The sequence below is a fragment of the Dermacentor silvarum genome, chromosome 9, assembly GCF_013339745.2.
Source record: "Dermacentor silvarum isolate Dsil-2018 chromosome 9, BIME_Dsil_1.4, whole genome shotgun sequence".
NCBI lineage: Eukaryota > Metazoa > Arthropoda > Arachnida > Ixodida > Ixodidae > Dermacentor > Dermacentor silvarum.
Window position 1 is genome coordinate 121,443,967 of NC_051162.1, and position 14,848 is coordinate 121,458,814.

Here is a 14,848-nt window from a genome sequence, read left to right on the forward strand (position 1 = left end):
GAAAATTTGTACTCATAATAATAATAATAATAATAATAATAATAATAATAATAATAATGAAGAGTGCTCTATGCATCTCTCTAGTTGCATTGAAGTGTGGCAGCTGGTGAGATCACAGAAATGAAATGAGTATGTATTGTACTAAGTATTATTAGGTATTATAGTGAACAGGGTGCTCTTATGAGTTCCCAGTTTTTTGTGTTTATTCTTTCTTATTATTTTCTATCTAAGAATTAGAGAGCTTGAACATTTAAAACAGACTGAAAAGTAAAAGATGTGTCAGTACTTCATTAACCCTTTGCGGTCATGAGCATTTACCCAATTTATGGTTGTTCTTGTCAGGAGCCATTTTGCGCAATTTGGACGTCACACAGAAAAACTGGTCAGGTAACCAAACACATGTTAAGCGATTTAGTTATGTGAAATCTCCCAATGGGTACTTGAGCACTGTGTGGTAGCGCTCGAAGCACTCTCCTGAATGGAGGCCAGGATTTGCACTGCAGGTCTGTGGGGTCCTCATTGTCGCTTTCTTCAAAGTGCTCTCATCCAAGGACGTTTACTGACCATATGAAGGCGAAATATATTCATCCATGGCACTAAAATCATCTTCTAATTCACTTAATTCACTGGAGTTTCGTCCATAAAATGCACGAGCAGAAAACGTTGCGATCATGCCAGTGCCTCACGTCGCAAATCGGGCAAAAATCTCTCCAAATGCTGTTAAGAAAGTACTGCCCTCATCTGGAGACATTCTGCACTTGGTTGAAAACTTTCCTAAAAGCTGCCGCTACCAACCCAAATAAGGAAATAGCCAAGAAACGCAAGCACGTGGGCTTGTCGAGCGCTTCCAGACATCTGACCGGAACCATTTTTTTCACGTGGCAGGAGGGGCCAGACACGTGACCACGAAGGGCTAAACCCAATCAGTCAATCTGCAAATATCACTGCAAACTTAAGAAGTGCTGTTGAGCTTCACTGGCTTTCCTAAAGACTGCTTGTCATTTCGTATCTCCTAGGTTATCACGAGCTGCACCAGCAGCACTCGAGGCCTGACGAACGCGAGGAGATCGAGCTGAAGCGTGCCGTCGGGTCACAGTTCTCGGTGCCGGAGCTGACGAACAACCTCAATCTACTGGTCGACATGACGGAACAGCGCATTGTGCAGAACGACCGCGAGACCAAGCACGAGGAAGACCGCACCGTCAATCTCCGGCATGAGCTGGACCGTCTTGACGAGCTCATCACGGCCGAGGAGAAGCAAGAGCGGAGGCTGGCAAAACTGAGCGAACTCGTGCAGGCGTGAGTTTTTGTGTCTGCATTGAAACTTGATTGGTTGGCACAGGCTTTAACACTTTGCAGGAGCTATTTAGGCATTGGCAAAACAGACGCAGAGGAAAGTGATTGTATAGAGCACATGATCGTTTGGATGACTATAGGGACAGTATTCATGGACTTTTGGGGATACTTTCGGGAAGGTTCACGCGTCTAGCGCCAGGCGCATCGGCATTTACGGATGACAGTATTCGTGGCACTGTGCCAGGAGCGCTGTACCCTGTCGACGCTGGCACGTCCAGTGCTAGTCGTATGAAATCAAGCGAAAGTGAAAGCACCCCTGAAAGTGGTCGTCCAAGAATATGGCTTCAGTATTCCAAAGGTGTACAGTGGCTGAAACTGCCAGCTTTTGCGATTTTGTCGTTGGGTGCCTTTAAAGATTTGTCGTAATGACATAAATAATTTAACAACTTTTATTGCGATAGCAATTATATGGACACTCCAAAGCAGATTTCTGCCGTCGCCATCGCCATGAGGTTCCGTATGACGTCAATGGAGATGAAATCGTCGCCGCGCGCCGCCGAACGCTGTGTATGCGACTGAAAGGGCGCGAGGGACGCGCGCTTTCTCGGGAGTGAACCCATGGCGGAGAACAAACGCGCGTTCTGCGCCGTGCTCCCTTAAGGGCTGCAGAAGTAGGCGTCTCTTTCCTCCTTTACAATAGATGTAGAGCTAACGCGCCTTCTTCCGACGCGCGAAAGGCCGTGGGGGGGAGGCGACGTTTAGCTGCGGCACCAAGTGCCTATTTATATCAGAGGCTCCGGCAACAGTCACCAACGCCGCACGTATTTTGTGCAAACGCGAGCAAAACGCCGACGGCGTCGACAACAGTTCTGCATGTTGCCGGTGCTGCTGCATGTACAAGTTTATACAGCTGATAAAGCTACTATCATTACTCCGTATAGCTCTCTAGAAATTTGCTATCGCAATTGATGCTTCACCTTTCAGGTGAAACTGCGACAACCTTTTTATTTGTGTCCGGTTTACGATTAAATTGAATAGAGATATGGTCACTAACCAAATTTGCAGAGCCTGATCTTTGAGACCTGCTCTATTATTTGGACCTACCCGTAAAGTCGGCTGTTTAAAGTGAGCAACCTTTATATAGGCAAGGAGTGCACAGCGAAGGGCAATATACATAATCTGCCTGGTGGCAGGCAAACTAAGGTGACTCCCACGGATCTAGTTCGCAGTTACAGCATACAAGGTTTGCTCACCTCATCGACGGCAGGAAAGAATACCGTCCTCAGTGTGATGGCCGCTTAAATACACAACCACTCAAAGTGATCTGGCAACCTGCCAGAGTGACATCATTTCCTCTGTTCTTCATTGGTCTTTTGCCATCACTGTCTCTATTCCTGATGTCATACATCAGCCTCGCCATTGGCCAGGTGCATCATTACATTGCTGTTGCATCGCTGTGGTGCAATATTTCGAGGGAGATGGGGCCCTTGAGGTATGCGCATTTGGTCGGTATAACACAGGAAGAAAAGTAAAGTAGACAGTGTGTGCTGGCGCCAAGCCTTGCAGTAGCACCACCTTCTTCTGCTTTCTGGGGTTTTACGTGCCAAAACCAGTCCTGATTATGAGGCACGCCGTAGTGGAGGGCTCCGGATTAATTTTGACCACGTGGGGTTCTATGGTGGCGTAGCACCACCATAGAACTCCATAGAAACAATCTACAACAGTGCCTAAAACTTCAGCCACTATTTCACGAATCTTTCATGAATTGATTGAATAAATGTCTTGTTTATTTGTTTATGGGATGGCTCTTTGGGATTACACGAGGAATGTCGAAGGTCAAATACCCAAAATGCATGAATGTTCGTCTGTCGCACAGGTCACTCTAGCTCCAACTGTAGAGCAGAATACCTCTTCACGGTGTCATTACAAAACATTGTTTGCAGACCTTTTAGGAAAGAGTTGGCACCTTGAGCAATGAAACAATGTTAAGTATTTGTCGCCAAACTTTTGTATTTTTTGGCTTCGACTGTAGTATATTTTAAAGTTTTAAGATTGACAGGACGTTACTGTAGGCTGTTACTGCAGCATTGCCAGTGTCTTTTGAACTCCAGTTGCCCGTATTGAAGGAGTACTGACACAAAATTCAAAGTTGAAATAACTTGCGAGATCGATTTCTGTGCACACACACACGTCATTTACAAAATTTCAACGGCAAATGTAGCTTAAAGCATATTTAAAATCAATTTTAAAGCTAAACGAGCAGAAAGCCACACAGCACAGCACCTCACGGCATTGACATCAAGAATGTATGTTTCTCCCGAAGCATACCATCCGCACGTCAGATGTTTGTCTTGGATACCATGTTCCTTGTATGTGCTGTGTTGCTCGTCCCACGACCCAGCCCTTCATTGCCGCAATCCCAGTCTTCCTCGGTTGTCAGTCGTAGTGGGATGCTCTCCTGTGTCGCTGCAACAGTTTTTGTTGTGCCCATTGAGATTTCCCGCACTATCTGCGTTGACTGTACTGCACTGACCATGCACAAAACGCGAGTATAGCACAATGTCGGGTGTGTACTGCATCGTTGACTTCTGCCGAACACATTCGGGGCTGAGTATAAGCATGCGTAGGTTTGCCTGCGATGGCCCTCAGCGGCGTAATTGGACCGAGTTAGTGCATGCCACTGGTCGCAAGGAGTGGACCCGGTCCGCTGATAGAGCAGCCACATTTGCTCACCTCATTTCGAGCGTAGAAAAATAATTAATTTTACGCTTACCTCTACTTTGCCTTAGTGAAAATTTGCAGAAAGATTGCATTTTATTGTCCGGGTGGTTCATTATAACACATAGCACTATTACTTGCCCGGTTTTTAATTACTCATTTAAAAGTTATTTATCTTTTCTTTTTCAATTAGGATGGTAGATCGCAGCCAAGAGGAGCACCCGGAGCCTTTGACATTACAGGAGTGTGCTACCATGTTCCACACATTGCAAGACGAATTCTACGAAGAGTACAAGATGTACGGGCTCTCGGATTTGGCCATCACTCTCCTGTGCCCTAAGGTGAGGCTCGTTGCAAGATTTTCATATGGCCAAAGCCACGAGATGTGCACCTGGCTTTAAAATGGGTTGTGTTTTCATCGTCATCATCCTATTTTAGGTCCACTATATGATGAAGACCTCTCCCAGCATTCTCCAGTTGCAGAAGGGGGCGGGGGATCCTGCCGTCTAAAATATTCTGCGATCGGGCACTAAATTTTGTGGAGAGGATGCAAGGCATTCGTCTTCCATTTCTTTAACCCTCTCGGTGTCACTGGTGTACAGGTACATTTTCGTGTTTCTGTCCTGCCATGTCAAGGATGTTAGATAATAATGTGAGGACCATACCAAAGGAGCATTTGGCATTATCTGTGTCATTTCCCCCCTTTTTGCATAACCAAAAATAAACCGTTATGTTTGTTTTATAATATGAGAGAGAAAAAGCCCGACGCTGGAGGTGTCACCTCCCAAAAAACACGACGATGAAAGGGTCAACTGGCAAGATAAAAAGACTTGGTCTGACATTTTTTTATTGCTTTATTTCTTCTTCATATTGCACAAACACCATATTAAATATGAGAATGTTTCTCCAGAAACTAAGCGAGATGCAGTAGGTGAAAAATACTGTTGAGCTGCCGGTTAAGGGAGGAGGTGGGTCCGTGACGAAAAATTTTTGAAATCTTTATTCTTCAAGGTATACTACTCAAAACTTGCGCGTATGTGTCGTGTTATCTGCTTATTACGAATATAAAGTCGGTTTTCGTTTATCTCTCTCCGTTCAAATTTCATGCAAGCTTCCTTTATCTTCCGCAAAGATTTGCCAAATATGTGTACTTTATATATCACTAAATAATATTTCGATGGCTTCTGTATGATTCAAGGAGTGCAACAAAGCCAACTTTATTGGTCTGCCATACCTAGAACATGAGGTGCGAGATATTGAATTAGTCACCAGAAAAACATTTTTTCGAGATTCAAGCTTTGAAGTCTCGCAACTCTTGTTCTAGTTAAGGCAGAACAATAAGGTTCATTTTGGTGCACTCCTTGAATCACACAAAAGCCATTGATACCCTATTAAATAATTAAAAGGAAAAGGTCCGAGACTGGTGTTTGGTACTTGCTTTGACAAGGTCAACGTGTGTTCTTGAGATGGAAAGAAAAAAAAATTTGAGCTTGCTTAAACAAACGAAACAATTTTCACAGTGGCAAGAATATGACCACCACATAGGCTAAAAAGAGAACAATGAAGCCTGTTGTTTTCATCAGCAAGACATTTCCTGCTGCTTCCAATTTACATTTTTGTGCATACCACTGTTGAGCAAGTTGATAAATAAAGGTAATTTTAGAGGCACAGACTACTATTTGAGTTTTGCTAGTTTTTGCAGATGTTCTTGTTGGGTCAATATCATTGAGCTGCCAGTTAAAGGGCTAAATTAACCGAGAAACCTCTGGTATTCCTCTTCAGGTGAAGAAAGAGCTGGAATGTTGGTCCCCCTTGAAGGAGCGGGACGCCCACGTCAGCCTATTCTGCACGTGGAAGGACCTACTCGAGATATACGGCAGCAGGACGCACGACCACCGTGACGCACCCGAGGAGGACCCTTACCACAACCTGGTCTGGGAGACCTGGATGCCACCAGTGCGGCAAGCGATACTGTGAGTTGGGCGACCGTTGCTGAGCCCTCCTTTGTTTGTTTGTCTCGGCATTTATTTGTCTTGCTGACCCTACCTGGTGGTTCAGTGTCTATGACATTGTACTGTTGAGCACGAGGGGTCGTGCGCTCGATTCCCGAATGCCAGTCACATTGCTATGGGGGCAGAATGCACCAACACTCGTGTACTTAGATTTAAATTAAGTGCACATTAAAGAGAGAGAGATAAAACACCAGCTGATCAAAATTAGGCCGTAGCCCTCCCCCATGGCTACCTCTCACATATCCCCTGTGTTGCGTTAAGACATTTAACCCCCATAATTTTATAGAAAAAAAATGAACTTATCAGCTAGAAATTGGAGCAGGTTGCACAGTCATACAAGATATGTACCTTAGCCAGGGTTCTCTTGTGGCCATTACCTGCATCACATCTTGCATGTTCAGGCATCTTGCCATCCATCTTGCCAGCACAAGCTTCCAAGCTGGGAAATCATTTCTTTTGACAATTTGAAATTCAATAGCAAGAAGGTTTGTCCACATGGCTGCGAAGCTTGGAAACTGCAAAGTGAACAGCTGCATGTCCACCAAGAGCTTTGTACATTGGAACCTCGTTGATGCAATTCTGCATAATACGTATTTCGGGATGATAAATTTTTTTTTTCTTTTCTCGATAATATGATTTAGGTGGATAATACGATGGAGGATACAATTTTTGGATGATGCGCTTTATTTTTCGGTTTCCGTGAAGATGATATCAACGAGATTCCACAGTATAAGTAGGGGGGGGGGGGAGAGGGAAGTAGAAAAGGAAAAAGGTGGCTGCTGATAATTTTGTGTAAGGTAAGCCCGAATGATAACAAGGCTTAGGTCTTAGAATTATGGAGTCTTCGCTATGTGCGTGAAATTCCTGTCTGGCGTGTCTTTTCTTGTCTCATTCTGCGTAACATCAGACTCTGGCAGCAGCTCACCTCTTACAACACAGTGAACAATTTGCTGTCGCTAATCCTAACATGAGACTACCATTTTTTTCTATGCGGCATCAGAGAATGGTCACCGCGAAACTGTGATCCGTTGATCGAGTTGCTCGAGACATGGATGCCGCTGCTGCCCCGATGGATGTTGGACAACATCCTGGACCAGTTCGTGTTTCCAAAGCTTCAAACCGAGGTCGAAGCATGGAATCCGCTGACAGACACCATGCCAATCCACTCGTGGCTGCACCCGTGGCTTCCCCTCATGGGTATGTCACAAAAGTGTGACAACTGTGACACTATGGCTTTGATACTATGTGGATAGAAATCGGACTACTGTGACAATAAGCAGGGTATGAGAAAATGTGCACTTTCCAGGCTGCTATGATGTTTTTTGTCAGTGTTTTGCCATGAGGTGAACAAATTTGATTGGTAAACATTTAAGCGACATTAAAGAGGAATATTAAGTTAAGCTGCATTAGCAAATTACACTACTGCAATAGCAAAATGGCCACTCTTACCATAAGAGGGCCCATGTCCCGTGCATTGAAGGCACGTTAAAGATCATTAATTTCGAGCCCCCCCTCCCCCACTACGGCGTACATCATAATCAAATCGTGGCTTTGGTACGTCAATCATTTTAGTTGAAAGAACTTTTCCTTGCACTAAAACAGGTAAAATGTAAAAAAAAAAGTATTATTAAAACTCATGACATCACACTTACTGTATTTTCTAGTATATGAGTCGCGTTTCTTTTTTCTGAATTTTTCGTCAGTGCATCTTATAGAACGGTGCGTGCGACTTGTGTATATTTTTATTTTTCTTCTTTTTTTCCTGAAAAACTGTCATCAAAATTTGATTGGATGCTTGCTTGGTTGACCACCTGTGGCAGTTGCTACGGGTTGTGTGCGCGCTATGGAGGTACCGAGTTCGTCTCATGATCGAGTTGCTGAGCGCCATGCGAGAAGGACAGAGCAGCAACGCAAGCAGCGGCAGGCCAACTGCAGGTCGACCGATCCCGAAATCGTTGCATATGCAGATCGCTTTTAAGATACGGCGCGCTGCTGCGCAAACTACGCCGTTGCTACCAGAGTACAAGCCACATGCCCCTCCCCCCCACCCCCACCCCTCTTCCGTGCTGCTTTCCCGCTTTCCTCCCTTGTGCACGATTCGGATCACCGTCGCACACTTTCACTCGCACACACAGCATACAGCGCGTGGAGACGATGTTATCACCCTTGGACTTTATACAGAACATCGTGGCGACCACGACAGCAGAAATGCGTCTGGAGTGTTCATATTATTGCTATTGCAATTACGTAGGAATGGCACTCGTACACTTGCGCATGATCCACGTTCACGAAGTGAAACGTCACTGTAATTTTTTTAATGTCTTACCGAATGTACAGGTGTGTCTTATACACCGGTGCGACCTATATACATTGTCCCCCCCCCCCCCCCCTTGGAAAAACTGTCATTTTGAGGGGGTTGCGACTTACACAAAGGTTCTATTTACAGACCGGAAAATACAGTAAATGCCGGTGCTCAGGTTTCAGCGCAAAATTCAGTTTGGCCTTCCATTTTCTCTACTGCTAATCAACCTTAACTGCCCATTTAATGAAAATAGAGCTTTCAAGGAATACTTGACCAGTCTAAACTGATTTAATGTTGCTCTTTAAAGTACCTTTAAATGTATGACATGTATTTTCTTGCGAACTGTGGAAGCCAGTCAGCCAGGAAACCTGAGATGTCCTTAATTGAAACTCTATCACTTTTGTCCCACTGTAATCTTGCTTAGACCTGCTTTCAAGTGACTGCTGTGCGTACCCTAGAATAATCGCATTTTGGCAAGCTCGATGTGACTGCGTGCAGAACACTGTAGCGTTCATCGTCCGTCACTTGCAGGATTGCGCCTGGAGCCCCTGTACCCACCTATCCGGCTGAAGCTGGCCAACGCACTTAGTGCCTGGCACCCCAGCGATGGCTCGGCCAAGCTCATCTTGGAGCCCTGGCGGGGCGTCTTCTCCCAGGGGACCCTGGAGGCGTTTGTTGTCGCCAACATTCTGCCCAAGCTGGCACTGGCTCTGCAGGCCATGCCCATCAACCCACACCAGCAGCACTTGGGTGAGCGCCAGCACGGTCTGTCAGGCTCTCACACTTTGTCACATTTCTCATTTTCTGATAGTGTCACAACTGCAGCACCACATGATCATGCTGTGTCACGTTTATTTTCCGGTTACATCACGAGCGTGTTCTCTCATTTCGGCTCATTCTTTGTCTCCCCATAGCGTCACGAGTACAGCGTCACATCTGAGCATGTTGCTTCACACTGTTCATTTTCCTGTGACATCGTAATCGTGTTCTCTAATCTCAAGACGCATCATCATGTTGCTCGGTTTCTCGTAATACCCTGATTGTGGTCTCGTGAGGTCATGTTGCATTACATTCTCAGATGTCAAGACAGTGTCAGCTTTTACGCTGTGCTGACATCCTCGCCCTCCCCTCTTTTTTTTAGGTTTCTGCACCACCGTAGTTTAGTGCTAGCAGAATGTAATGATTGTATCATTTTATTTCAAGTTTAATGGTAAGCTTCCACTTATGACTTCAGAATGCCTGCCACATGCACTCCAACCCATTTTTATTTGTCTGCAAATTTTATTCTTGTTTCCCTGGCAGTACTTGGCCTAGATAGACATACCACTGCATAGCTTCAAGAGGCTTACTGCCAATCACAAACTATTGTTCCCTTACCAAGCTATTGAACATTACATTTGTCTATTGCAAATTAACACGTTCACTGTGACATGGATCTCGAGTTAGTCACCACAGTATTCCCCCTGTGCAGCTGTGCAGGGCTTTTCTGCAGTGTGCAAGCGGCATCTTTGCTAGAAATAAACGGAGAAGAACAATTCTGTTTGCGTCTGGTATGACGTGCCATGCCATTATATCTCTGCACATTGAAGAAGTTTCCAAGGAGTGCAACTCTCTGGTGATCCACCGGTGGGTCATCACGCACAGGAATCCGGACTTCCAAAAGTGCTGCCGTAGTGAACGTGTTATTCTTTAAACCTCTACCGATATTTTGATAGTTAACAGAATTCGCGGTGCTGTGAAGTTGTCTGAATAATCAAGCATGTTTGAATTACCTGTTCGCAACCGTACAAAATAACAAAAAGTACGAGAGAAATTTGAGAGTATGCCCAGGACATCTGTACATTCCCCCTGGTGTCACACTTGTCGACAGTGAGTCAATATCTAACCCAAGGGTTTAGCATGTTAAATTTATTTTCTTTCTTTCTTTATGATGCTTACGGGCATTATTGACATTACTTCTGCTAACAACCTTGTTAACAACCTGTTCACAGATCCTCGTGGCCAAAGAAGTCCCTATCCATTTATGGATAAGTGCCAGCATGGTATGGAATAACTGTTTGTGGGACTACTATGTTGTGCACGCACTGGTACCGCTGTTTTGCGCAAGCTCTGATGCTGTTTTCATGGGAATAGCTTTATGATGATTACTATAATTAAACAGTAAGCATGCAATGTTTTTATCTCCTATTATAGCCTTAGTTTCTTTTTTATTATTACATTTTACTTTATTTTGGATGGTGTCTGCTATGTCCATCCATTGCTTCAAGTATCAGCAAGGAGGTTCTCTTTTAAATGTTTTTTGCAGCTCTTGTAACGCATGTTAAACACTAACAGTAGTGATAAAGAGTTCCAGCGCAAGCACATTTCTACTAACCTAGTCCAGTTTAACCTCGTCGTGATGAAATCTTATCCAACACAAGAATACCTTTGTTATCTCCTATATTCGTTATAACTGAAATATCAGCGAGAAACGTTTTACGTTTGCTGCATGTTCTGTGTTCATTGTGTTTAGGTGCGACTGTATTACCATTGCCACAAAGCTGGGATTTATGCTATTGTAAGCAGCATCGTACTAGTGGTAAGAGTGTGTGGAATGTACCTACCGTAAAATTCCGAGCAAGCACCCCCCCTGGAGTTAGCGATAATGACCAAGTTAAAGGAGGGGGGGCGCTTGCTCGGACTTGCTGCAAAATTCAAAATGGCGGCGGAAGTATTTTTCTTTTTTTTTTTCTTCTAAAGAAATTGATAAACGCGGGTCATAGCGAAGCATAGAATGATCAAAAACTTTATTTGAGCACAACTTTAATCACTATCAAATCCATCAAAGGACTCCTCGGAGTCTGTATTGAAAAACAGGCTGCAGCATTCGGCCTGCAGCCCATCGTGATGTTCCGGAGGAACGGCGCCAACGTCTGACAGCCGGCCATGTAAACAACCTTCCTCTGAGCTATCCAGCAAGTTCGATATACCGCAGCCCTTGAAGCTCTGGGCAACGGTTTTCTCTGGCACAGCTTCCCATGCCGCAGCCACGAAATTCAGGACGTTTGACGCGACGGCTTCTGCAGATTTCCTTTCGGAGTTTTTTCTGCCCTGCGCATGAACTCCTCCCAGCTCCTGCGAAGGTTGGCTTTGAACGGCTGGTTCCAATACACGTCCGCCGGCTGCAGTATGCTCGTGCAGCCAGCCGGCACGTATGCAACATCCGTCTCCCGCTCCTCCAAAGCATCCCTTGCTGCCTGCGTCTTATGAATAGGCGCTTGGTCTAGCACCAGCAACCGCCTCACATCGTCGGTGTTAGGGCCCCAAACCCTCGACAGCCACTCTTGGAACTTGTCGGAGGTCATCCACCCGTTCTTGGACGCAGTCACATGGACATTTGCTACAAGAAAAAAAAAGGCGATTAGCGCAATCTCGCTACCCCACGATTAAAAAAAGAGAGAGAAACCCACCTGGCATACGAAGCTTCATAAAAGCCTTGGTCGGAATCTTGCCGCTCGGCTCCTTCAAAATGACGAAGGCCGGGAGTTTGTGGCCCGATGCGCAGGCAGTCAGTGAAACTGTGAAACCTCGCCGGGCACAACCAGTATTGGTGATCCGTACCGAACTTTCCCCGATGATGTTGTTCGTTCGGGAAGCCGGACAGTCCATGCGGACCATTGTCTGGTCCATGTTGGCCATATTAAATGGAGTATAGCCGTGATGCAATCGCAGCTCGTTCACGGATGACCGAAAGGCACGCGCTGCTTCTGCGTAGTCATCTGGCGTCTTCTGGCTTTCATTTGTTGCCTGTCGCATGGAGATGCTAAAACGCTGCTTCCACCTGGCAATATAATGGGTTGAAGCGTGAAAGTTTCCTAGCTGCAGGCTCCTGGCTATACGCAAAGCCTCTTCTGCCAGCAGCCTATTACTAACAGCGCGTCCGGCACTTCGCTCGTGCTCAAAAAACTCGAACAGGGCGTCGTCTACCTCCTCACTAAACAATGGAGCACCGTTGCTCAGCTTGCGTTGTAACTTCGACTTGCCGAAGTTTTGTAGCAGAAAGCTTTCGAACTTGCCATCCCACTCGCGGATCCGCTTCCGATCGATGTTGAAGTGCCGCGAAGTCTCGTGCACATTTCGTCCAGCTTGGCGATGCCACTGCACCACCTCAATTTTCTTCGCAACCATGTAGGAGCGCATCACCAGCAAGCTGACCACAATGAACAAATGGCGACTGACGACGTTCACGGGTTCACGCAAGCCAAGCCTAATGCCTATGGCTACGGTAGAGCAATGGCTAGATGGTTATAGAGATGAAGAGAGAGCGCCAGGTGTTGTGTGGTGGCGCCAGTGTTGTGTGGGCGGGAGGGGGGGGGGGGGGCGCTTGTTCGGAAAAGGGCGGCAATTTCAAGTTGCCCAAACTAGGGTGGGGGGCGCTTGCTCGGATGGGGGCGCTTGCTCGGAATTTTACGGTACAGGAACACTCCAAGCTAATGGGACGATAAAGCTATTTTAGTGGGAGGGAATATACGCCTCTATATCGTAAATAGTAAGGCTATGCCACCTTGATCTGGAAGGGTACACTACCTATAGCATTAAAGCAAGGTCGGGAAAAGAAGTTGTAGAAAGCTGCCAAACTAGAACCTCTGTGTCACTGTGAACAGCTTGTGCAGCTTAAACTTACAAAAAAAGGGGCTCAATTCTGAACATTCCGCCATTTTCTTCGAGGCGTGATGTAGGGGCGACGCTTACAAAATGGCACTGATGGCCCCGATTTGCTTTCGTAACTTGACGCAAACTTGACGTTTTGCCTAAGAAACTTAACGTTCTTTATAAAACAAAATAGTTTTACTCCTCAGTAAAAATAAAGCAGCTAGCTCAAAGCGGAGGCTTATTTCTTCAAAAGCATCTCTCGCTTCTGTCGTCTGCTGCGTACAGGTCGTTGTCTGCTTCATTAGCTAGGATGCATGTCCATGGGTAACGGAATGAGTCATTGTATATTAGCACAAACGCACTTGTTTTCTACCTTGGGACAACATACGCGACCTACCAGTGGCGATGAGCGCATGCTCTAGGCCGCGTTATCGTTATCTCGTGAAACACAAGTGACTCAACTCGACTCGTCTGGCTGCGAAGCGGCCAAGTATCATCGATAGTGTGGCGTGCGCCACATGTATCTGCTCGCGCGACGTAAGCGCCAGCACTACCATCTCTTGCTCACTTTGCTGCTGTTTACTCGCACCACATGCCTAAACTTCGAGGCGCTGCCTTGCATACATTACTATTTATAAATTAAAAAGTTCGTTGTCATAACCTCTGATGACGCGAAAAGTCATTAATCTTGATCAGATTACAAACGCAGTAGTGAAAAGTGCAAAACGTCGTAGAAGGTTTGTAATGCTCAACCTGTGTCACTTCTGTTAAAAAAATATGTCCCAAAACACAAATGCCAACACCATCCGAGAGCGGTGCAAATGCTATGAGCACACGTTATGAACAAAAGATTCTCACGGCCACAAACAACGGGGAAAATGCGACGACACGCATGCCTCTCTGCCGACATTGCATATGGCCGCTCATTAGCATAATTCGCGCGGCTCATCGCACCACAAATTATGGCAGAAAATATCTGCAATGGCAGCCCAGCGCAACATCACACACCGTCAAATTGACATTTATGAAACCGCCCTTCCTGTGACTCACTGCATATTCTTTCAGCCAATCAGCTAGCTGATCAGCAACGCCAACACATATTCACGAAATTGCAGATGCATTGCATGGGCTTCTGCACGCTACCGTCCACTTTCTTCTTAAAGCACTAAAGTCGCAATATAGCTGCCAAGAACATTAAAAAAGTTTAGTCGATAAAATGTGTAGCTCTATGTCACGTTTCGTCATTTTGATGAAAACGCAAAATTGCGTTTTGCTAAACTTCCGTTTCCTGGTACAAATTTCAAAACACCTGACCTCTCGTCAGCCAATCAGAGTCAACATGGCGGATAGCGGCGGCCGTGCAGCTGCCATGCGTGCCAAGAATAGAGCCCAAGGTTACAAAATAACTATTGCAGTAAGTTGTAGCCGGAGCCACAAACTTAGACGCAAATCGAGGGAGCAGCTTGCAGAGGCTAACAGTGGCATCCTTTCTTGCTTTAGTTACCCTTCATAATTTTTATGATATGTATTGAAGAAATGTAAAAGTACGTATAACAAGCTGCTGCTATCCCTTTTCTTCCTGCTAATGGCCTGCTAATGTTGCAATATCTGATTGCAATTACATTGATTTCGAACGAAACTCTTGCATCCCAAACAATGCAGATTTCCGTCCATCACTTTGACTTTTACCGATGCCCTTACCTGTGACTTTAACTCCACTTTTCCCTTCACCCATCTCGGTGACTAGAGCACTGTACCGTAAAGTTCTGTAATGTCGCAGGTACAACCCCCAGCCACAGAGGTCACATTTCAACAAGGCTGAAATGCAAAATGCCTTTTTGTTAACAGCGGAGCTGTTTAAGCCGACCGTAAGTCCGTGACGCTTAAA

The 14,848-nt window shown here is 45.6% G+C and overlaps 1 protein-coding gene across 3 annotated transcripts in view; it reads left to right on the forward strand.

The window, feature by feature from the left end:
- LOC119464206 (tuftelin-interacting protein 11) overlaps positions 1 to 14,848 on the forward strand; it is a 37,963-nt gene that overhangs the window by 14,475 nt on the left and 8,640 nt on the right. For 2 of the 3 annotated variants that reach the window (XM_037725072.2, XM_037725075.2), the window contains 6 exons: positions 1,017 to 1,299; positions 4,208 to 4,355; positions 5,797 to 5,987; positions 7,027 to 7,223; positions 8,860 to 9,078; positions 10,320 to 10,370. In XM_037725072.2, the coding sequence (XP_037581000.1) occupies positions 1,017 to 1,299; positions 4,208 to 4,355; positions 5,797 to 5,987; positions 7,027 to 7,223; positions 8,860 to 9,078; positions 10,320 to 10,370 (1,089 nt within the window). The remainder of the gene's footprint in view (positions 1 to 1,016; positions 1,300 to 4,207; positions 4,356 to 5,796; positions 5,988 to 7,026; positions 7,224 to 8,859; positions 9,079 to 10,319; positions 10,371 to 14,848) is intronic. The other variant, XM_037725074.2, reaches the window with a different exon arrangement.